Source organism: Zalophus californianus, chromosome 4 (genome assembly GCF_009762305.2).
Source record: "Zalophus californianus isolate mZalCal1 chromosome 4, mZalCal1.pri.v2, whole genome shotgun sequence".
Taxonomy (NCBI): Eukaryota; Metazoa; Chordata; class Mammalia; order Carnivora; family Otariidae; genus Zalophus; species Zalophus californianus.
The window spans coordinates 41,789,226-41,815,125 of NC_045598.1; the positions used below are offsets into that span (position 1 = coordinate 41,789,226).

The following is a 25,900-nucleotide window of genomic DNA, read 5'->3' on the forward strand; positions in this document are numbered from 1 at the left end:
GGAGAGCACTGAATGTAAATAGCAATTTTATTGTTAAAATTTTTAGTGAGTTCTGGTGAGAAGGAAAATGACTATCCAATCAAAAGAATGCTTATCTTTATGTGAAAGTTTGTTGTTGATAGATGCAAATCAGATCTAGTTAGTACATTTTTAGGAGATGGTTTGTCAATAATCTTTCCACAGTTTTATCCTAGTCTTTTACCTGGTCTCCTTGCCTTCAGTCTTTCTCTCCTTTATTTTATCTTCCATGTTGTTGCCAATCGTCTTTTTAAACATAGCTATTACCGTATATTGCTCTGACTTAGAAACATTCAGTATAAGTTAATTATTTTAGCATACAATGTTCCTTATAACTTTATCTCAACTTATCTTTCTAACTTTATTTCCAGCCAGTACCCCAGTACTTTATGCACACTACAGATCGTTTACTGTTTTCTGAATATTCACTTTCCAAACTTCCATGTTTTTTCTTATGCTGTGGAATAGTCAGGAGAGAATGGGCTGCAAAACTGGACAAACCTGGGTTTTAATCCTAGTACCCTTATTTTGAGCTGTGACCCAGTGGGCAGGTTATTTATCCTCCCTGAATCTTTTTCCTAATCTCAAGTAACTACACCTACTTAAAAGTCACTGTGAATATTGAATCAGATTTCATACCTGAAAGTATGTAGCAAGAACAGTGTCTGGGACAAATTAGACGTGTAATTAATACTTTCCTTATCTTCCTTTCCTCTGCCTAGACTACCCTTGTATACTGTAGACTCCTTGAAGAACTCAACCTTTCAAAATCCAGATTAATGAAAAGCTCCTCTCTGAATCCTTACCAATGCTGCTCTGTAGTAGTGTTTTACATCATCTCTGAATATAAATTCATTTTTTTCTTTTATTTATTTACTTTAGAGAGAGAAAGAGAGCACATGTGTAGGCATTAGCAGGAGGAGGAGCAGAGGAGGAGGGAGAGGGAGGAGACAGTCTCGAGTAGATTCCATGCTGAACATGGAGCCCAACATGGAACTCAATCTCACATCATGACCTGAGCCAAAATCAAGAGTTGGAGACTTAACTGACTGAGCCACCCAGGTGCCCCTGAATAGAAATTTTTATAGACCTTTACTGTATTAACACTTTTCTTACTGTAATTTAGGTATTTTATAGGTCTGATTCTTTCACTTAGACCATGCATTTCTTCAGTCTTAATTCATGCTCTTGTCTTCTCCTACCATGGTGCTGGGTCTGTTGCGAGCTCTCAGCAGTGTTGGCTGAAAGTGTCAGACTGTGCTGAAAGTATCAGACTATAAAATCCAGCCATGTCCCAGATAGTTCAACTATGAACTTTCATGTAAGTTAAGCGTTCTTTTGATTATATAATCTTTGCTACTTTACTAAGATCCCCTAAAAATATTCTTTTTTTAATAAAGTTACTACTTAGGTTCAAATTTTGGTTATTTTAATGAGTCTTAGATTTAACTTACAAGAAGTTAAATTGGCCTATTCTCTTGTTTAAATAAGATTCCATTTTCATTAAATCTAATTATCAAAACCTCTCCTACTAAGAAACAACAACTGTTTATACTTACTTAAATCATATTACTATCTCTTGCCCAGAATTTTGCAGTTTTGTATTTCAGTGGAATAACTTCATACAAATATTTTCTTTTTAAAAGTGACTTAGTATTTTTCTTTTCAATAAATACTTTCATTGGTAGAGTAGACATTTCCCCTTACATCCAAAAAATAGTTTTTTGGTTTCTTTTGGTTATTATCCATGATTTTGACCTCAAGCTGGGAAGACTACCATCATTTAGAATGGCATGATTGAATATCACATACTGTGCTTTCAGGAATTAAATGGGAAAGGTTCTGTGCAGGGTCTCAAGTGTTAACTTGTCCATGTTTAGAATCTGTTGTGTGATTTAGTGGTGCTTTGGTGATTGATATATGTGCTGAACTCTTGACTTAGAGGAAGTGTCTCATGAAACCAGTCACTTATGATAGTTTTAGTTTATTTTCTGGGTACATTTTTGTAAAGTTTAGTTTTTTAATGGTAAAAAAAAATCTCAACAGTACAAAAGAATATAGAATAAAAAGTAGGATTCTCTTCTACCTCAAATCCTCAACATCCTTTCAGAGGTCAGTAGTGTATTATCACTTTCTTGTATATCATAGATTATTTTAAATGTTGGTCTTAGAACATGTAATATGTGAAATTCTTGTTATGATAGTTGGAGAATTTTTGTTAAAGGGCTGTCTTTATTTTTCTTTTTCAAGTTCTTATTTAAATTCTAGTTAACCTATATGATAAGATTGGTTTCAGGTGTAGAATTTAGTGATTCATCACTTACAGACAACACCTAGTGCTTATCACAAGTGCCATCCTTAATACCCATCACCCATTTAGCCCATCCCCCTCCCCATCAACCCTCAGTTTGTTCTCTATATATAAAGTTAAGAGTCTCTTATGGTTTGCTTCCCTCTCTCTCTCTTTTTTTCCTTCCCCTGTATTCATCTTTTGTTTCTTAAATGCCACATAAGTGAAACTGTATGGTGTTTGTCTTTCTCTGGCTGACTTATTTCACTTAGCATAATACATTCTAGCTCCATTCAAGTCATTGCAAATAGCAAGATTTCTTTCTTTGTGATGGCTAATATTTCATTGTATATATATGCCACCTCTTCTTTATCCATTCATCAGTTGATGGACATTTGAGCTCTTTTCATAGTTTGGCTATTGTTGATAATACCGCTATAAACAGTGGGGTACATGTGCTAAATGGGTGTCTCTAGATTATGGCATAAGTCAGTTTGTGGAGAAGTCTATGTATAGGATAACCATGTTCTCATCCAGACTGGACTGGGTCACTTTTGAGAATGAAAGGGGAACTATTAGCATTACACTGAGACAGCAGTATAAACCTATGTTCACCCTATCTGTAAATCAAGTGCTTAACTCTTTCTTGTGAATAATCAGCCTATTCCTCCATCAGATTTTTCTTGATTTGTCCCTTTAACTAATCTTTTGCATTGTTTTCTTCCCTTACAGACTATGCTGTGGAAGAGAAACCATCACAGATTTCAGTAATGCAGCAATTAGAGGATGGTGGTCCTGACCCACTTGTATTTGTTTTAAATGCAAATTTGTTGTCGATGGTTAAAATTGTAAATTGTAAGTTAGAAATTTGTTTTTAAAAATTAAAATGAGATACTTTACTGACTCATAGATAATAAGTAAAGCTTTCAAATTCATTACACACAGCATTTTTATATGGATGGAGCCACATCTTACTAAAAACTGGGTACCAAAGAAATTGGTTTGTATAAAATAACATATCCCAGAGGACAACTATGGGACTAACTGAAACTCTTATGAGATAGGTGAATTCTCCATGGAGGAAAGCCAAACAAAACTTCCTGAGATGGATGTGCTAAATCACAACTCATCACCAGAGTAGTTGGAGGTGGACAGATTATCTAGGAGGGTCAAATAATTTACATGCTAGATTTATTTTTTCTTTTTCTTTTTCTTTTTTTTTTTTTTAGCTTTTCAGTGTTTTTAATGGACATAGGTAGAAATTGTTCAACAACTCCTTAGAGAATCTCCGCATTTTATTTATTTATTTAAAAAATTTTATGTTATGTTAGTCACCATACATTACATCATTATTTTTTGTTCCATGATTCATTGTTTGCGTATAACACCCAGTGTTCCATTTGATACATGCCCTCCTTAATACCCATCACCGGCCTAACCCATCTCCCCACCCCCTCCCCTCTAGAACCCTCAGTTTGTTTCTCAGAGTCCATAGTCTCTCATGGTTCGGCTCCACCTCCGATTCCCCTCCTTCATTTTTCCCTTCCTACTATTTTTTTTTTTTTAATATATAATGTCTTATTTGTTTCAGAGGTACAGGTCTGTGATTCATCAGTCTCACACAATTCACAGCACTCACCATTACATGCTAGATTTAAATCTCAGAAACCTTAATCATTTGCAAACCTTTATTTGAGAGAAGGGTTAGTTAGCTAACATATAGTAAAACTTCAGTACATCATAAGTTAAGATTCAGAAGAGACTTCTTAATTCTTGGGGCTAGCTTCTGGGCATCAGAATGAGTAAGAGGACAGTAAATTAGAATCTTAATTCCAGGATAGTGTTGGAAAACAGAAAATGCATTTATCCTGGATGAATGTCAGTAGGCAGAGTTTTGGAGAGAAGCACTGGGGAACTGTCTTCTAATTCCCACTGGGTACTTAATTTTAAGTTGACCTCGGAGACCAGAAACACCTATGTGCCACTTCCTTTGAGGTTCTGTATTAAAGAGTGCAGGCTCTGGTTTACTTGTTAATTGTACCCTTGTATATTTGGCCAGTTATTAATGCTTGCCCCCTTTCCTTCTAGGATTAAGTTTTAAAATAATTTATGAAATTTCTATTTACCCTATCTAGTTTATAAGTTACACTTAGAAAATAGCTAACCCAGAATTCCTGAAGTGTACACCATCTTAATACAGTTGTATTGGGTGCTTCCTGTTAAGGTATATAAAGTAACAATTCCCAAAGTGAAAGAAAGGGTACTTTTATTAGTTTTGATTTACATTGTAATATCTATATATTTGAATCTTATTTCCTTTGGGGATCCTATTATGTATGGAGTACAAATGATAAAATTGTCAAAGACTGGACATTATTTTTAACTACATATGGCTTGTGCTGTTGGGACTCTACAGTGCCTAAAGGTGAAGAAGTGGAAGTAAATAGTCCAGAAAAGCCATTCCTTCACCACTTTTTACAGGATGAAACCAAGTAAAATCATGTTGCTCTTTATCTAGAATTTTCTCCCAAAAAGGACTATAATTTAAAAAGCTAGAATCTTGGGGCACCTGACTGGCTCAGGCAGTAGAGCATGTAACTCTTTATTGATCTCAGGATTGTAGAGTTCAAGCCACATGTTGGGTATAGAGATTACTTAAAAATAAAATCTTTAAAAAAACAAAATAAAAAGCTAGAGTCTTTCAGTCACAGATGAAATTTAAAAAGTGTATTTAGCCCACAGCCTGAATCCAAAGCTATAATACTGGCTTTTGTTGTTTCTACATAAGTAATTTTTTTCTCTTGGTAAAGTGAACTTATTTATTTATTTATTTATTTATTTAGTGAATTTTTTAAAAATACAGGTGGGGGGATATATTCTTTAATCATTATAGCCCTAGGATACCTAGTTTTATTTAATTTATTTTTAATCAAATGTTTTCTTTTAATAATAAGAGTTAAAAGTTGTAAGCGCATTTTCTTTGACTATTACTTCTTTTATTTCCCTTCCCATTGTTTTTCTAAGTATCCATTTAAGCCAGAGGCATTCTTATGTTTTATTTTCTACAATAGTTCTTTGGCTCAGTTAATTTATAGTTCACAGTTGAATTGTACAGATTCAGTATAACCGATTTTGTTCTTTGCTGTATTTTAACAGATTTCTGTGCATTTTTTAAAGGTAAGGATTGAGAAGAATGTCTTTATTTTTATATTTTTATTCCATTCATAGATGTGAACAGGAAGTGCTGGTGTTTCACAACCAAGGGAATGCATGCAGTGGGTCAGTCTGAGATAGTCATTCTTCTACAGTGTTTACCGGATGAAAAGTGTTTGCCGAAGGATATCTTTAATCATTTTGTGCAGCTTTATCGGGATGCTCTGGCAGGTGGGAATGCTTTATGACTTAGTCTGCACCCTTTATAAGACAATAAAAATTTGGGGGGGCGCCTGGGTGGCTCACTTGGTTAAGCGTCCAACTCTTGACTTAAGCTCAGGTCTTGATCTCATGAGTTCAAGCCCAACACTGGGCTCCAAGCTGGAGTGTGAGCCTACTTTAAAAAAAAAAAAAAAGATGAGGGGTGCCTGGGTCGATCAGTTGGTTAAGTGTGTGCCTTCTGCTCGTGTTGTGTTCCTGGGGTCCTGGGATCAAGCCCTGCATTGCATCGGGCTCCTTGCTCGGCAGGGAGCTTGCTTCTCCCTCTCCCTCTACCTTCCCTCTGCTTGTGCTCTCTCTCTCTCTCTCTCTCAAATAAATAAATAAAATCTAAAAAAAAAAAGATAAAAATTTTTGGACTCAGATGCCAAATAATAGTTATAAATTTGGAAGCCTGGCATTGGACTTTGGTATCAGCGACAAGTTAGAACTTGCTAAGTCTTAAGGAAATATAAATTTTAGTACTTTACCTAGTGTGGTTGGAATCAAAGTTGTAAGATAATCCATTGACCATGATGTAAGAATATTTTTCTTTGAGTGGCTTAGGGGTCATGATATTGGTACCTGATAGAAGGAAGCATAATCATAACTTAATACTTGTTTCTTCAGCTAACAATATCTGTATAATCATAATGTAAATATTCTTTATTTAATTTTCAGATTTAAAAAAAAACCACTGGCATGGGCAACTTCATTATGGTTTCAAAATAAATTATAAATATTGTTAGCCCTACCAATGTAAAAGTAAATGCATAGCTACTGGAAAAGACTAAGGATAACTAATAAAAAGACATACTATTATAAGCTGAGAAGGAAGAAATATATTTATGTGTATTATTTGGCATTAAAAAGTTAATCTCCTCTGATTTAACAGAGGAGGTAAGAAGTGGTGTAGTTGAGCTAAATTCTCATTATCATAACAGGAAGTAAAAAAACAATATCTGTGGTTGGCAAATAGGGAAAGAGTAGTATAATAACTACAACAAATGAATAATAGAAGAGATCGTCTCTGAGGAACAAGCCTTGGAAAGGGGAGTGAGGTTGACGAGGGTATTAAAATTATTTTCATGTATTACATGGTGATATTTTATAAATATATTAAAACCATAAATTAGGGGTGCCTGGGTGGCTCAGCTGGTTAAGTGGCTGCCTTCGGCTCAGGTCATGATCCCAGGGTCCTGGGATCGAGTCCCGCATCGGGCTCCTTGCTAATCGGGGAGCCTGCTTCTCTTTTTCCCACTCCTCCTGCTTGTTCTTGCTCTCTGTCTCTCTCTCCCTCTCTCTCCCTGACAAATAAAATCTTTAAAAAAAAAAAAACCCATAAATTATACTTTCCAAATGCAGTAATTCCCCTTGTGGGATTCTATGCCAAAGCAATTATCTAAATTGTAAAATATACTTTGTACATGAAAGTGTTTATTGCAGCATTGCTTTAACACAAAAATTTAGAGGTAATCTAAATGCTCAGCTATAGGTGAAAGGTTTAAAACTGTGTTATTACTGATTAGATGGATGCATCTTTTTTAGAACATTCGTTAGCCATCAAAAGTAATATTTATGAATAGAATGTAACAACACGGAAAATGCTCTTGAATTAAGTACAAAAACAGGATATAAAATTGCATCTTTAGTGTGATTATAGCTTATCCATAGAAGATTATACCTTTATGTCTTAGTCTCTGTGATAATTTAGGTGTTATATTACATAAGGACAAGACAATACATCAACAACTGACCACATACCTATGAAGTATACTTTGGTATTTACTGTGTCAATTCCAAAATGTATGGGGTTAATATGAAGTCATTTAGAACCTTCAGGCCATATAATACTCAGGACCTAAATTTATTTCCAGAAATGACCTGAAACACTTACTTTTCTCCTCAATTTATATGTATTCACATATAAGTACTATAAACAGAGAAATGGCATTGGGGGTCCAAGCAATTGTATATTCATCTGGGTTTTGAGAGGGAATTAGGAGCTAAAAAGCGTGGGAGGTTCATGAAAGTATTGTTCAGGGGTCCATCCTTTATTGTGTAGGCAATGAGGAACAATTGAAAAAAATGAGTGACAGAATCAGATTTGCATTTTAGAAAGATGACTTCAGAAGCAATATGAAAATGGATAAAATCTGTGTATATGGTGGCAGGTAAGAGTTAAGAAGCAGTAACAGTGGGTAAACAAAATATTATAGTAGATAAGCACTAGAATACTACTCAAGAATAAAAAACAAATTGCTGATATATACAATAACATGGATGAATATCACAGACATTGTGCTGAACAAAAGAAGCCAGGCACAAAAAAGTACATATTACGTGATTCCATTTACATGATTCTCCAGAACAGGCAAAATGAGTCTGTGGTGATAGAAATTAGATCACTATTTGCCTGGGGTGAGTTGGGTTTGCAGATGTTGCAGCTGACTTCAGAGGTGCCCTGGGAACTTTCTGGGATTATTATAAATATTTTATATAGGATAGGGATAGGGATTACATGAATGTTTACATTTGTCAAAACTATATTGAACGATATACTTAAAATCTCTGGGTTTTATTGCATGAAATTGTACCCCAATAAGATTGACTTAAACATTTTTTTGTTGAGATATAGTTGACATGTAACATTAGTTTCAGATGTAAAATATAACGATTTGGTATTTGTATTTACTGTGTAATGATCACCGTAAGTTTAGTTAACATCCATTTTCACACATAGTCAATTTTTTTCTTGCTGATGAAAACTTCTAAGATCTCTCTTAGCAGCTTTCAAATATACAATACAGTATTGTTAACTATAGTTCCCATGCTGTACATACATCCTCAGTGCTAATTTATTTATAACTGGAACTTTGTACCTTTTGACCTCTTTCACTGATTTTACCCACCCTCTCAACCCCCATCCTTCCCCACCAGTCTGTTCTCTGCATCTAGGAGTCCTATGGTTTTTTGTTTGTTTTTTAGATTCTACATATAAATGTGAGATCATATGTTATTTGTCTTTCTCTGACCTCAGTATTTTACTTAAAATAATGCCATCAAGTTCCATCCATGTTGTTGCAAATGACAGAATTTTCTTTTTTTAATGGCTGAATAATATTCCATTATATACACACACACACACACACACACACACACACACACACACACACACACACCACATTTTCTTTATCCATTCATCTGTTGATGGACACTTTAATTGTTTCCATGTCTTGGCTATTGTAAATGATGTTGTAATGAACATGGGGGTGTGTTTTCATTCTCTTCAGATAAATACCCATAGTGGAATTGCTGAATCATATGGCAGTTGTGTTTGTTATATTTATTTATTTTTTTAAAGATTTTATTTATTTTAGATAGTGTGAGTGGGGGGAGAGGCAGAGAGAGAAGGAGAGAGAGAGAATTCCAAGTGGACTCCATGGAGTGCGGGGCTCAATCCCAGGAACCTGAGGTCATGACCTGAGCCAAAATCAGGAGTCAGACGCTCGACTGACTGAGCCCCCGAGGCGCCCCAGTTCTGTTTTTTATTTTTGAGGAACCTCCATACTGTTTTCCTTAGTGACTGCACCAATTTATATTCCCAGCAGTGGTGCAAGAGGGTCGCTTTTCTCTACCTCCTCACCAACACTTTGTTATTTTAAAATTGATTTTTTTAAAAAAGCTATTGTCAGGATCCAGCAAGAAATTAAATTATAAGGGTTTAATAAAGTAATTAAGTAATATCAGTGGGAACAAAGAATATTGAGAAGAAATAAAAGACAGTGATGTTTCAGTTCAATAGGATTTGGTAACTAACTGGATGTGAGGGGTGAGAAGAGGCAAGTGGCTTCAGATTTCTGACTTGGACATCTGAGTGGACTTTGTTCTTACTCATCGAGATGATAAATAGAAGAAGAACAGATTTGGCAGAGGAGCAGGAGATTGGTTCTTTGTCCAGTGTTAAATTTGAAATATTGACAACAGATAGTGATATGTAAATGGACAGTGAATATATGGGTATGGACTTCAGAAGTAGGTCTGAGATTGGGAGACCTAGCTTTTATGTGATTGTTGAGACAATGGTTATGAATGGGATAAGTCAGTGAGAGGAGACTAGATGTGAATGGAACTCTGAGAAATACCAACAAGGAAAGGCTGTGAATCATTGCATGAGTCATTAAAATATATGTTTACGATAAGTGGTTACTCACTTTTCAGAATTATCCTTATATATCAGTAGAATTCATTTTGAACTATCAAATTAAAATGCAAAAATTCTACAACAAAATTACTTTGAACTGATAGTAATGGTGATAGTCTGAGGTCAGACTATAACCCATGTAAGCTGTTTTAAATATTATCTATAATATAGATGAGGGCATGTGCATATATATCTGAGTAAAAAGCATTTCAAAGGCATAAACAAGTGAGCCATAAGAGTCTCTCCTCAAGTAGGAATCATTTCACAGCTCATAAAATACTGGGACTAGGAGGTATCTTAGATCATCTGGTACAAACTCTTTGTTTTTTAGATGAGGAAAATGAGAGGTGTTAAAGACTTATCTAAATCACAGACCTAGATGGTGGCAGAATTAGGACTAAGGCTCCCAGACCAGTATTCTTTACTTCTATGTGTATATATTAATAGTAGAGCAGTTTTAAAAAACAGGTATGCATAATATCTGTCATGCCTGTTTTATTAAGAATCCTGCTTTTAGATCAAGGTAGTAACTTGATATATAATTTCACCATGTTTTTTTAAATAAGTGGAAACATCTTTTAAGTGTTCTGAAATGATCCTAGTATTTTTCCTCTTCTGTGTAGCACATTGTGTGGAATCGACAAATTCTGTCTTAAATTTCCTGAATGTGAAAGCCTATTTGAAAAGTCTGTCACTTGTGTGGTGGTTACTTTGCCATAAATTACTCGAAAACCCTTAGAAGCCCTTGAATGAATTTCCTTTATAATTTCATATTAGTTTTTAATCTAAACTACATGTATTTAATAATAACGTGTGTGTGTGTGTATCCATATATGTTTATTTAGCATCTGTAAATTTGTCATACATAGTTGCTTATGTTTTCCACAGTGAGAGGGAAATTTACATTTTGTGAATAATAACATCCTGAGAGTTTTAGGATGCCTTCTGGTTATTATAGTGCCATGGGAGATTCTGGATTGTATACTGTTTCTTGCCATTTCTCCTCCCTTCCTCCATCTCTTGTACTTTTTTTTTTCCAGACAAACATCAGAACATGGATTTGAATGAAATGAGAATTGTATCTACCAGATTGTTTTTTCTGGAGTTAATCTCTGGTTGTTTTCCTCTCTTATTCAAAAATCTTCATGGGTTTTGTATTGCCTTTAGAATAAAACATGTACTCTGGCATTCAGTACTCTATGTAATCTGATCCTATTTTCTAGTCTCATTTCCACTAGTAGTCTCCCAAACTAAACATTTCTCGGTTCTTTGTATACTCTGATGATTTATTTCATTACCCATGATTGTGGTTCCTCACCATCACCATCTCTTTTGTACTATCCCAACTATCTGAATCCTATCAGTTGCCTTAAGTCTTATTCAAAGATGACTTTCTCCACGAACTGTTCCCTAATAATCCTCCCAGATAGAAGTAATCTCTTCCTCTTAACTTTATCTTTAAAAAATTGTTTGGTATATATAAAAGCATGTAAATATGTATATTTTAATAATTATGCAAATTATAAAGCATAACAAAATAACCACCCATAAACAAAATACTCAACTTGGGAAATAAAAATGACCAACCCACTGAAGCACTGATCAATGACCAATCCTGATTATATCTTCCTTCCAAACTTCCCCAGCCCTTAGGCAGCCACTGACTTCAGTCTTGTGTTACAGTTTTCTTGCTTTTCTCTGTAATTTTATCACAAATGTTTTGCATCACTAAGGATTATAATGCATTGTGTTATACATGTTTTTAGACTTTATACAAATGGTATCACACTGTATATATTTTATGTAGTTTGCTTTTTTCATTCCTCCATATGTTTCTGACATTTGTAATCTCTAGTGTTTCAGTCCATTCATTTTCAGCTACTGTTTTATACCTATTATATAACTTTACCACAGTTTATTAATTCTGATGAATAATTTGCTGTTCTTACCAGTTTGTTATTCAGACATGTTCCTTAAAAGTTTTGTACATGAACACTTAGGAGTAGAATTGTTGGTTTGTAGGGTATGGATATCTTCGACTTTATTAGATGATGTCAAACTATTGCCCAGAGTAATTTATGAGTTTATATCTATGTGTCCCCATCCCCAGTGTATAAGAGTTACCAACATTTGATATTATCAGAGTTTTAATTTTTGCTAATCTGGTGGATATAAAATAGTATCTCAGTATCATTTGCATTTCACTAATTATTAATGAGGCTGAGCATATATTTATTGGCTATACATATTTTGTCTTCTGTGACAAATATGTCCCTGCTCATCTCTTTCACCCATGTTTCTATAATATTAGTATTCTCTTGGGGATTCCTTTAATTATTTTTTTTTAACATACATTCTCAATTATGACCTTTTTCTAACAGTTAAGTTATTCAGTATGTATTAGTTTTCTATTGATGTATTTCTAAGCGACAAACTTAGTAGCTTGAAATAACACACATTTATTATCTCACGATTTCCATGGGTTAGGAGTCCAGGCACAGCTTAGATGAATCTTCTGCTAACCGTGCCTCAAGGTGTCAGCTGTGGTGAGGTTTCTCATTTGGAGCTCAGGGTCCTCAGGTTGTTGGCAGAGTTCATTTCCTTGCAAATCCCCATTTTCTTGATCTCTGTTGGCTTTGGGAGCCTGCAGTTCCATGGCTTCCTGGCTCCATATGGATAGTTTACAACAATGATGTTTCCTTTCTTCCAGGTCAGCAGAAGTATATGTGTCTGTTTTGAATCTCTTACCCCTAGACCTAGATTTATCAGCCCATGCTGATAATCTCCCCACTGATTAACTCCAAGCCCATTGATTAATAACCTAACCTTGGGGGTACATTCCATTATGTTCATAGGTGCTGCCATCGCTCAAGGAGAGGGCATTAAACAAGGCATATATGCCAGGAGGCAGACAGAATTCTGCCTCCCACACAGGATTTTTATCCTCCTAAGCATGACACAGACCTACAACATACTTTATTCATCTGGTACCTTCACCAGTCTTACTGTTGTTGCCTGTAGTTTGTTTTGCCTTTTGTTGTAGAAGAAAAATATGTTTTTATTTATATTTAATTATCAATTCAGTATTCATTGTTAGTATCAAAGATCACTATCATTATTCAGTTCAATCAAAATTACTAAATTTGCCATTATATTTTCTCCATATCTTGTTTTAGTATCTTGTGTTTCCATTTGGGTTTGCTTTTCTTGCTGAAATACTTCTTTTTATTAGTTCTCTTAGCGAATCTTTCTGGTTGGTAAACTCCATTAGCCTTTGTATATCTGAAACTTTTTTATTTTGCCATCCCTTTTGAATAATTCATTGGTTACAAAATTCTAGGTTAACAGATTTTTTTCCCCTCCCTTTCCTCTCTGTTCGCTCAATCCTTACTTTCTTCCTTTTACCTCCCCTTAGCAAGTACTTTGAAGATATGACTCCATTGTCTTTTGGCATCTTCAGTCTAGTTTTGTTTTGTTTTGTTTTTCTTTTTTCGCTCTTGGACTTTTAGGATTTTCTTTTTATCCTTAATTTTGCGCAAGTCTGTTACTAAAGTTCTCTGAGTTTTTGTAGTCAGGTTTATTGAGGTATAATTTATATACAGTTATATTCACCTTTTCCAACATATAGTTTAGTGAGTGTAGATGAACAGATACAGTCAGGTAGCCACCACCAAAATCAGCATAAACAATATTTCCATCATCTCTAAACCTTGCTTCATGTCCCTTTGTATTTAATCCCCTCCCCTTAACTTCTGCTCCTGGCAACTATCAATTTGATTTCTTTCCCTGTGGTTTGGTATTTTCCAGAAGGTTTTATAAGTGGAATCACACATTTGTATTTGGCTTAATTCATTTAGCATAATGCTTTCAAGATTCATCCATATGATTGGATGTATGTATGTATTGTAGTTTATACATTTACCTGCAATGTATGAAAAGTTCCAATTAGTCTGGATCCTTGCCAGCACTTGATACTGCCTTTTTAATTTTTTTTTTTTTGCTTTTCTGATGAATGTGTTGTAGCATCTCATTGTAATTTTAATTTGCATTTCCCTAATGATTAATGATATTGAGCATCGTTTCATATGCTTACTTACCGTCTGTAGCTCTTCTTTTGCCCATTTAAAAACTGAGTTTTCTTAATGAGTTTTTAGTACTTTATAAATTTTGGATACAAGTCCTTTATCGGATAGTGCATTTTGCAAATTATATTCCAGTGCATGGCTTGTCTTTTCATTTTCTTAACTGTCTTTCAAAGAGTATAAGTTTTAAATTTTGATGAAGTCCAGTTTATCAGTTTTTCTTTTATAGTTTATACTTTAGTTTCCTAAGAAATCTTTACCTTAACCCAAAGTCACAAAAATTTTCTCCTGTATTTTTTTTTCTGGAAGTTTTATAGTTGTAGCTCTTACATATAGATCTAAGTTCATTTTGAGTTAATATTTGCACAGGGAGTGAGGTGTTGGGAAGTAAGAATTTCCTGTTCTCTTCATGATTCTTCTAGTTGGCCTAAAACTCAACTTGACATGAGACAGATTAACAGGAGAAAATCAAATTTAATTCATACATGTAGGGGATCCATACAGACATGGAAATTCCAAAGACAGGCAAGGTGAGGTATATATGTCATTCTGAATTAAGGAGAAGGGGGTGGTAGGGGTCTGTGACTTCAGAGGGAAGTAATACAATTCAGAGGAAGATGAAAAAGAGTAAATGTTTCAAATGTTTTCTGGGCCACCCAGAAACAATGTGACATAGACAGGCCTGGGTAGGTTCCTCTAAGTCTGCCATACTTAGTTCATAGTATAATGTAGTTATATTATAGATAGCTCTCTTCCCAGACCAGGTCCTTTATTTAAATTTTTTATAGGCAGTTCTGTGAGAGGTAAGAGCTTTTCCTGAATCTGCTGGGTTTTAATAGCTTTTTAACTCAAAATAATCTTCATGCCAAAGTGGCCCGTGTGAGGGGCAGCCTGCCCTTGGCCCCTACAGAAGTAAGGCTCAAAAGTTGTTTGTTTTTTTTTTTTTTTTGCTTATGGATTCCAATTGTTCAGCACAATTTGTTAAAAAGACTATCCTTTGCCATTGAATTACCTTGATATTGTTTTTGAGTATTAGTTTGTATAGTGTGTATAGGTCTCTTTCTCTATAATTCCATTGATCTATATGTGTACATATATGGGGATTTAGTTTTATTTTTGCTGCCTAGTGCCAAAAGTGTACTTTTGATCTGAAAACACATTTCCCTTCTTTAATTTGGAAAATTCTTGGTTGTTATCTCTTTGACTATTACTTCTCTTTCATTCCCAACATTGTCTTCTTTTGGAACTCCTTTTACATGTTGGAAGCTCTGAAATCAATCTTGATCTCTGAACTGTTGTTTTGGGTAATTTTTCTTTGCCTTTTATGCTGGATCCTAGGGTACAATCTCTCCAAAAAGTCATTAATTTAAGAAGAATATTAATGTGAATTGGTTAATAGTTACATGGGCATAACAAGGTTTACACTTATTAATTTTCAGCTTTTAGATTTAACTTTGGAACAAGGCAAGAAGACAATTAAAATTATAAACACAGAATGTAAATATTAACCTTGCAAGTGAAATCATTTTTATCTTTGAAAAATGCTTTTTGTTCCCTTTCAGTCATTTGCAACTTTATGTTTGCAGACATGTTTATCTTTTTTCAGCTGTTCTTTGGGCATCCTAAATCTAATTGCGAGCGTATTTGTGTAGCATAGTGATGGGTATAAAGGCCCAATTGAAGCTGCTTTAAACCTTCTGGAGGCTTCCCACTACAATTAGAATAAACTCCAAATGCCTTTGGCCAACAAGATCCTGTATGATTTAGTCCCTAAGGATTTCTTGACCTTATCTCTTACTACTCCTTAGTTTGCTTTAGCTACACTGATCACCTTTGTGACCTTTGAACCCATCAAACTCATTTCTAACTCTTGGCTTTTGTACTTACTGTTCCTAGACTTGGAATACTATTCTTTGCAAATCTTAGCTGGTTGGTATCTTCTCTCTTCATTCAGGTCTGTTCTCAAATATTTCTGCCTCAAAGGATTTTTCCCTGACCTCTTAGCTAAAGAAGCATTCTGTCCCCTTTTCCCACCGGTTACCTTCCTCGTTTTATTTTCTTCAAAACATTTATCACTAACTTTACTAACTGATGTTGTTAATTTGTCTTCCTCCTTTAGAATGTAACTCTGTGAGGGCAAGATTTATCTGTTTGGCTCAACTCAGTATACCAGCCTTTAGGACAAATAGTCTGGCACATTGGAGAAGCTTAATAAAAAGAACCTGTGGATTGAAGGAATCAATAAATTGATATGATGTCACTAGGAGGTATTTTGTTTGTCATTTTGTGGAAAAATACCTGGAGGAAAGGAGTCCGGAGAGAACACTTGTATTAATAAAAATGCTGTGCTTATTATTCCTGACTTCTTGTTCCCATTGGGACTTGGAAATAAGAGTAAATTCTATTGAGGTCAACCTGAGAGTGTTTCTGAGGCCCCAGTGTCTCTGGTCCTTGAGAAAGAAATACTGTGGGTCACTCATGCAGATTACTTGGGAAGTTTCCATAATTTCTTATCTTTGAAAAAACATTTTTTTAACTATTTCTGTTTGTCACCTACTCTACCTTATTTTGTATCTTTAAATTGTGGTCACCTGGGTTAACCCAGATGAACTTTTGGTTAATTTATATTTCTTATATAGATTTTTCAAAAGGCAAAGGAAATTTAAGGTAAATTTATGTGTACATTATTAATAAACTGATCGTTTTTAATTTTATTTTTATTAATAATTTTATGTCACTAATAAAATTATAGGCCTCAAATACAATGGAGTTTGATTTTTTATTTTTTAATGTAGAGGTTTATCTCAGTCTAAGAATATAGGTGCATAATCACTATTAGGAAAAAATGTATTTAGATATTTTTAAACCACCATCTCTTGCCAGTTTTCTATCCCCTCCAAGTATTTAGAAGAAAAATTGTAGGTGGATTAGAGGAGGGGGGAAAAAGAGATTTTAAAATAGTAGTCTCTCAAAGAATATAAAAATTGGTAAGATATTTCTTAAAAAATGATAGGTATCCTATAAATATTTGTGGAATGACTGGGAGTCTCAAGTTTTGTGCATCTTAGAAAATATTTTACTAATATGTGTATCTCTATCTCTTTTTTGGACCAGTATCTAACAGTATATATCATGTGGTAAATGTGTGATTGATCAATGTCCAGTAATTGATTCAGATTTTAGTGACTTGCTATTATTTATCATGGCCATAAAAATTACATTCCTTATAATCTTTAGTAGTTCTGAAGCACGTCACTTTTTTATCTGTAAAATAAAAGAAAATGTTTCCTAGCCAGTGTGTTTCCAGGGAAGGAGGAACTTCATTGGTGTTTTCATCGTAATTTTCTTGCATTGCTTTTCCAGTTAAAGATGTTATATCATGGTTTGGATTTTTAGTCTCTTTACAATTGTGAATCTTTTTGGTAAATTAAATTTATTTTGTATCTTTCTATGAGCAAAGGAGCCATGGTATTGCTGCTTTGCAAAGTAATTTTTCAACCAATGAGAAAGTAATATGGAATTATTTATGAAGAGGTGATTTGAGACTAATATCTATATTTATTTATTTTAAAAGATTTATTTGAGAGAGCCACGAGTGTGCATGCTCAGGGTGGAGCAGAGGGAGAAGGAGAGAGAGTCTTAAGCTGATTCCCTGCTAAGCGTGGAGCTTGATGTGGGGCTTAATCTCCAACCCTGAGATCACGACCTGAACCGATACCCAGAGTCAGATGCTTAATGGACTGCACCACCCAGTTGCCCCTCTAGTATTTATTGAGCACTCACTACATGCTAGGCTGTATTCATTGTTTTATGTGCAGTATTTCTTCTCGACTACAACTCTGTGATTCATACTGTTCTTGTCCCCATTTTACATATGAGGAAACTGAGAGGCACCAAGGGCCTAAGTAACTTGCCAAAGATCAAACACATAGTTGATTAGTGGCTGAACCCAGATTTGAATTCAGCTGTATCTTCTCTAAATCCCATGTTTTAAAAAAGCTGTAAACTGCCTCTTAAACTTTTTGAAGTTAATGGTAAATCTCACAGATGCTCTAAACTGAGGAAATGACCTTTTATGACGTACTCATGCTTAACTGCAGTTTACTGTATTATAAAGAACAAGTGACTATCTAAATTCTTTTGATAGTTTGAGGTTTAGTTATATGTTAATATTCATGAATATTAATATTTCTTGAACCATTTGGGAATTGTTCCATTTGAGTTAGTTGTGGGGATAAACATGATTTGAAACAAAAGGAAGCTGTTGTTGCATAGATACTAAGTTGTATTTGTTTTTTTTTTAAAGATTTTATTTATTTATTTGACAGAGACACAGCAAGAGAGGGAACACAAGCAGGGGGAGTGGGAGAGGGAGAAGCAGGCCTCCCGTGGAGCGGGGAGCCCAACGTGGGGCTGGATCCCAGGACGTTGGGATCACGACCTGAGCTGAAGGCAGACGCCCAATGACTGAGCCACCCAGGCGCCCCTTAAGTTGTATTTGAATTGAATTTAAAGATGGCTATAAGTGCTTTGAAGAACAAAGTTAAAATTCCAAATTTAAGATGGAAAATTGCAAACTATTATATATACGTATATATTTTAAAGACAGTATGATATATGGAAAGACTAGGAGATTGAAAGATCTGCTTTCTAGATCTTATTTTGCTGCTTATTTTACCTGTGTCTTTTGAGAGTCACTTCACCTCTACTCCTAACCTTCAATTTCTCCACCTGTAAAGTAAAAATCCCAAAATTCAGGGAAATGATGCCTGCTCTGTTAACCTAGCAGCACTGATCTGATGATTATCTGATCAAGGTCATGTAAAATTGCTTTGTAAGCTATTGATACAAAACTTTTGACATACTTGCCAGGTCATTTAAGCTCAGAAGCAAGAATCAGTATCTATTTTATTTATATGGATTCTGTAATGGTCTTGGGGCATATAGAATTAATTCAGTGGATTCATTGTATCAAATGTTCCCATAAAGAAGTACCTGTATAAACAAATATATAGCAGACTTTATGAGTTCAAGAGCCCCAGATTAAATTTTCAGTGAAAGTTTGTCAAATTTTCACACCCAGTGTTTTATTTTTGCTAGTATCTACACCTGTGGAATGCTACTTGGTTGTAGATGAGATGGTACATAACAGTCTGTACTAAATCACTCACTAGGATTGATAGAGATTTACCTTAAAAAATTTTTTTTAAAGAAAGTAGATGCTTACAGGATAACATATTTTATAATATAAAGGGGCATAGTGTGGAATCTGAGTGTGATTGAGACAGGGAGGAGGAGGATGTTACGTGGTAGAAGCAAAAGGCTATCTGTGGAAAAATAACCAGTAATAGATTATCCATACATAATCCAGTCTCTAATAGGGAAATCCCCAAAGGGATAAGGAATGATTGCCTTGAGTACCAAGCCAACATTGTTTTCACCTTTGAGTTGTATGCACTAGGGCAGTCTTATGAAACATAAACATTGGGGCGCTTGGGTGGCTCAGTCGGTTGAGCGTCTGCCTTTGGCTCGGGTCATGATCCCAGGGTCCTGGGATTGGTCCTGCGTTGGGTTCCTTGCTCAGCTGGGAGCCTGTTTCTCCCTCTGCTTGCCTCTCCCCCTGCTTGTGCTCTCTGTCAAATAAATAAATAAAATCTTTTAAAAAAACCCCATAAACATTATGCTCTCACTAGAACTTTAGAGGAATATTGTATAATCTCCATTATGGATGGAAAAAATATCTTTCATCTCTTTTACCTCCCATTCTTCTCCTCCCCCAGGTTAAAAGATGAAAATTTATACAAACCTTACTCTAAAATCTTTGATAAAGCAAAGAAAATCCTATAATATTTGGCTGATCATTATATGTATATATACATTATAACAATAATAGTTGCAAGTTTTTGAGAACACATTGTGTGCCATGTGCTGTTAGGCATTTTGCATAAATTCACATTTATTCTTCACAGCAGGTCTGAAATTTATAATTTCCCCCTATTTTATACAGATATTGAAGCTTGCAGAAGTCAAATAACTTGCCCCCAAATCACATAATAGTGATTGAACTAGTATTCAAACCCATACCTCTGTGACTCTACAATCTGTGATTTTTTTCCCCCCAAAATACCATACTGCTTCCTGGATATGGGGACTTTTTTTTGTTTTTATAGATCTGGCCCAGCAGTTCAGATGTGTAGCCAGATTTGATTAATCCTGAGGCAAGAGGACTGCCCCAAATGTATTTGGCAGATCATAATGTTCAGGTGAACATGGCTCTCAGCCACAGAGCTTCTCTGAGTTTTGTGGGGAATTGTTCCCTTCACTTGTGGACCCTACTATCAACATAGCTTCCTACTTCACTCAAAGAATCTGTGACCCATCACTGAGCTGTTCTGTGAACAGACTCTAGTTTTCCAGGAAAGTAAGCATTAAGTTTGCTGATGAGGATTTCTGCATTTGCTGTTATTTCTTTGAGAAATATCGGAGGAAGCTTACACATGTCTAGGGAACCTATCTACCATTATGGGACAGCTCTTCTTCTTTTGTAATTCTGAACTGAGGAAAATGTCTTCTTAATGAAAGGCTGATTTGTCACTGTTTCATTTAAAAAATTTTGAATTAGAAAGTGCTTAGTCAAGAGCTTTCGCAGCTAAAAGAGAAAAACTAATATGAATTTAAATAAACCCTACGTTATGTTTCATATTTGTCTCACCCACAACTACAAACATAAATCCTATAATACTACCTTCTCTGTAAATTTTCTAACCTCACTGTCTCATACATAACTGTACTTATTGTCTTAATTCATTATGTTCATGAGTTGACTTTATTCACCGAATGAGATTGTAAGCTCTGCGAGAGCAGGTACCTAGTAGTAACATTTTTTCATGACTTTTGAGGCAGTAATTCTTACCCTGAGACCTCTAAAGTAATTCATACAGTAGAGCTGTCCAATCTAAGGAAGGCATCAACATTTTTGGTTTTTAACTAGGTAGACTTCTACAGTGTAATAATACAAGCTATTTCAGGCTCACCAGAGGCCCTGATAAAATTGGAAAACAAATTTTCATTTAATAAATACCTTTATTTTAAAAAACAACTTCATAAACATGTCTTTCATAGTGAAAGTTTGGGAGTTAGTGTTCGGCCGTGTCTGGCCCAATGTTAAGTATGATTACTAAGAATATGATTGATTTATTGATAGAGAATAATTAATGAACTTTTTGTTTTAGGAAATGTTGTGGGCAACTTGGGACATTCCTTCTTCAGTCAGAGTTTCCTTGGCAGTAAAGAACATGGTGGATTCTTATATGTGACGTCTACCTACCAGTCACTGCAAGACCTAGTACTCCCAACCCCACCTTACTTGTTTGGGATTCTCATCCAGAAATGGGAAACTCCTTGGGCTAAAGTGTTTCCCATCCGGCTGATGTTGAGACTTGGAGCTGAATATCGACGTAAGTAGTAAAATAGCTTCTTCTATGCTATATGACCAAGACGTGATGGCTAAATAAAGGCCTGATATACTCAGACCCCCTCCCCACCAGTGATATAATCCAGCAGAAGTCTTTTGAACTAGCTAAGCTAAATTTGCCCATTGTCTTTACTTATTTTAGCTTTAATGGTAAGTACTAAAAATCTCAAATTAGGAAGTTAGTGATTATTCAGTACCTTGTAAACTTACTAGTTTTATAGTTCATTGATAAATAAAAGTTCATCTTCAGAAAAATGTATTGGAATTTAACAAGTAACTTTTTACAGTATCTGTAGTGAACATTTTTTTGCTATTTTGTTGGAAAATAGTTATGACAAATTATATCTTGCATAACATAATAGATACTGTAAACTAGTGGTGTAGAGATCACTTTGAGTTGGTAAAGTGAGCAATAGAATAGCTTCCTTGCCCATGGTGGAAGCAGCACAACTAAGTTGTGAGTTTTGTTTTTGTTTTTGTTGTTTTTTTTAAGACAATAAGCCTTAAATGCAAGCTTTATTTTAAACTATATATTCACCTGATCAGAATTGCCATGGTCTAGGAATCGAACCATTTGAGCAAGGTTCTTAACTCCATGACTTCCTAGTTCTGTACCTTTGGGCAAGCCATTCAATCAGTTTCTTTTGAACTGGAAAAAATAATACTTGCCTTTTACATTTTGTAAGATTGTTAAGAGGGTCAAATGAAATAATGAAAAACTATTTTATGAACCATAAAATAGTATATGTTTTCACCAAGTCAGCTTCATTCTTTCACTTATTCATTCGTTCAGTAAGAATTTAATAAAGGCCTACCATTTGTAACAAATCCTGGGAATTCAGAAATAGCTAAGACATGGTTATAGGCTCTTAGTAACCTTTGAAATACAGAAATTATGATTACAGGAGTAATTGTGTTAAAACACATGTTCAAAGTTAACAAAGTTCTTTTGGAGTTCCAAGATGGACTCTAACTTCACCAAGAATGAAGGAGTTGAATAAGAAACATTTCTTGGACCAATTTGCTTTTGGACTGAATTGTGAAAGAGGCATATGAATCAGCTAAATGTTAAGTAGGGAAAGGAAAGGATTGTATGCAGAGGAAACAACCTATATATCTTCCTGTCTTGTACAGGCAGTTCATCCCATAAAGTTCAAGGAGTAAGCCAGGGAATAGGCCGCCTCATGTTTGGCTATTCTAAGGAGGACCCTGGTTGGGAGGTATATAAGAGTGAACACAGAAGAATTAGGAGAGATTTGTTTCCCGGATCATATTAATCCAGTTTGAAGAAGAGTGCTTCCTGAGACTTTGTAGTTCATTTTTAAGACAGCTGCATCAAAAGGCTTATTCTGGTCATCAAAAGACTTACTCTGGTATGGTTTGTAGAAGGCTCAGAATTTGTCTTTGATGCTACCATGCTAAATACTTTTGACCTCTAAATTTCACATGATCTAAAACAGCTATTACAGTTATATTTTGAAAATTTTATGAACCGTGGTGTTTCCCTTTTACCAAAATATGAAGCTGTTAAACTTAGTCTCATTACTTCTCATTTCCATAGTTTATCCCTGCCCACTCTTCAGTGTCAGATTTCGGAAGCCATTGTTTGGAGAGACGGGGCATACCATCATGAATCTTCTTGCAGTAAGTTGGAGATTTTTATTTTCTTCTTTCTTACTGGGGTTTGTACAGGAGAAGGAAGAGAGGGATTTCATTTTTTGTTAGTAGCCATACCCCTGCTGCTTCAGGCAGGTGAAGATTTTATGCTGTAGGAAAAGAACAACATACATATTCTTTGGAAAGTATATGGAGCTTTGGAGTGGAAATAGTACAGGATTTCAGCCCTTCATTATACACTTACTATCTAAGTGACTTTGCAGGATTATTGTGAGGACTAGAGGTAATGTGTAATTAAAGCACCTAGCATTCTGTCTTGTTTTTATTTTAAGCGTACCGTCATATCAGTGTCCCCTTTGTCTGTATAGCTTAGCCCAGGATTGCTCAGAGATTTATTCGAATACTTCAAGCGAGTAAGGTATTCATTCTTTTCTGTTGGATTTGTGTACAGGTTAGGATTCAAACTTTATTCTTTTCCTTTCCCCAGGCTTTCCCATGTGCCTTTGCACATGCACAGGCTCTGACTCTGTTGACTAAGGATATTGGTTGACTTGGGCCCACTAAGGTCTTTGCTGTACATGTGCACAGACTAACTTCAGTCCTGGGTATTTGGAGAGTTTATGAAGCTCGCTATGGCTTTCTCAGCTCCCAGAACCTTTGTTAAATATCTGTCTAGTTTGCCTGCTTGTTACTTACCCCAAACAGGCTAACAACCTCAAGCTAACTGAGCTGCTGGCCCTCCATTTTCACTAGCTACTGAGATTACCACTGTAGCTTATACCACTCCAAATCAAGTAAGATCCTTCATGTAGCAGAGCTTATTGTTTTCACAAACTACCTTGAACTACCTGAGAGGGCTAGGGTGCAGCCCCAAGCAAGATCACAGACTCAGCTCTACTGTGCTTGCTTGAAGTTAGTAGCTTTCATGAATAAACACATCTCAGTGTGTTGTATGCCTTTGGTCTAATTCCAGAGCATCGTAATGATTGTTTTTTAAAAACTGTTTACCAGCTTTTTAGTTGCTTTTTGGGGAATGGATTTATTTCCTCGGTCTGTCATGCAGTTGTTGTTATAGTTTCAATTATGTTTTAATGAGGTTTAAATAATAAGAAAAACTCTTGTAGCTTTACCTATGTTGTTGACATTTTCAGTGATATTCATTCCTTTGTGTAAATCTATATTTCCATCTAGTGTCATTTTCCTTCTGCCTGAAAGATTTCCTATAACATTTCTTGTCGTTTGGGTCTTCTGGTGAGAAACTTGTTTGGCATTTTTATTTCTAACAACATCTTTATTTTACCTTCATATTTGAAAGATATTTTTGCTGGATGTAGAATTCTAGGTTGGCAGTTTTATTCTTTGAGTATTTTAAAGATGAATAATAATTGCTGTACTGTCTTCTGGTTTGCATTGTTTCCGACGAGGGGTCTATTTTCCCTCTTTGTTCCTCTCTACGTAATGTTTTTTCCTTCTCTGTTTGCTTTAAGGTGTTTCTTTTTATCACCAGTTTTGAGCAATATGATTATGTGCCTTTATATGTTTTTTGTGTGTGTGTTTGTTGTGCTTGGGGTTTGTTGAGCTTCTTAGTTTTGTGATTTTATAGTTTTCATCAAATAACATTTTCTGTCTACCTCTTCCTCTCCTTTAGGGACTCTAATGTTACAGACATATTAGGCTACTTGAAATTGTTTCACAGCTCACTAATGCTCCTTTTTTTTTTTTCTTTTTCAGTCTTTTTTTTCCCTCTATATTTCATTTTGGATGTTTTTTATTGTTGTGTCTTCAAGTTCAGTAATCTTTTATTTTGTATTGTTAAAGCTGCCAGTTCCATCTTTTTTGGGGGGGTGATCTCATTATAATTTTCATCTCTAGAAGTTTGACTTAAGTCTTTTTCTAGATCCTGTATGCCTGTACTTAAATTTTTGAACATCTGGAATATGATCATAGTAACTATTAGAATGTCCTTGTTTGGTAATTCTAACACCTCTATCAGTTCTAGTTCAGTTTCCATTGATTAACTACCCCCTTACTTTGAGCTGTATTTTCCTGCTTCAAGCATGCTTGGTATTTTTAAATTTTTTATTGGATGCCAAATATTTTTCCTTTCTGGGTGCTGGATATTTTTGTATTCCTATAAATATTTTTTTTTTCAAGATTTTTATTTATTTGGCAGAGAGAGACACAGCAAGAGAGGGAACACAAGCAGGGGGAGTGGGGGAGGGAGAAGTAGGCTTCCCTCAGAGCAGGGAGCCTGATGCGGGGCTCGATCCCAGGACCCTGGGATCATGACCTGAGCCGAAGGCAGATGCTTAAGGACTGAGCCACCCAGGCACCCCTAAAGGCACATTTCTTTACAAGACTGTTGCTACTTCAGAAACCAGCTTCAAGTTTAGGGGTTCCCAGGCTACCCATACATCTGACTAACTGGATACAAATGTTAGCATTCCCACTGCCCTCTCAGTTTTGATAATTCCCTGGAATGATTCACGGACCTCAGCAAAGTATACTATACTTGTGATTACAGTTTTATTATAGTAAAGGAAATACAAATTAGGGCCAGTCAAAAGAAGAGACACATAGTACAAGTTCTGGGAGGATCCCACACAAGAAGCTTCTGTGTCCTCTGGGACATGTCACTCTGCTAATACATTGATATATAATATGCACAGAGTAAGCACCTGAACTTTTGTGTCCTGAGTTTTTATTGGACTTTCCTTACCTAGGTGTGATTGATTGAGTCATTGGCCATGTGATTGAACTCAGTCTCCAGCCCCCCTGATATCATGTGCCTTGTCATACCTTTG

General features: G+C 35.3%; 1 protein-coding gene across 2 annotated transcripts in view; it reads left to right on the forward strand.

The window, feature by feature from the left end:
• ZFYVE9 (zinc finger FYVE-type containing 9) overlaps nucleotides 1-25,900 on the forward strand; it is a 184,828-nt gene that overhangs the window by 121,767 nt on the left and 37,161 nt on the right. For both annotated transcript variants that reach the window (XM_027577103.1, XM_027577110.1), the window contains 4 exons: nucleotides 3,041-3,163; nucleotides 5,537-5,692; nucleotides 21,238-21,462; nucleotides 23,041-23,123. In XM_027577103.1, the coding sequence (XP_027432904.1) occupies nucleotides 3,041-3,163; nucleotides 5,537-5,692; nucleotides 21,238-21,462; nucleotides 23,041-23,123 (587 nt within the window). The remainder of the gene's footprint in view (nucleotides 1-3,040; nucleotides 3,164-5,536; nucleotides 5,693-21,237; nucleotides 21,463-23,040; nucleotides 23,124-25,900) is intronic.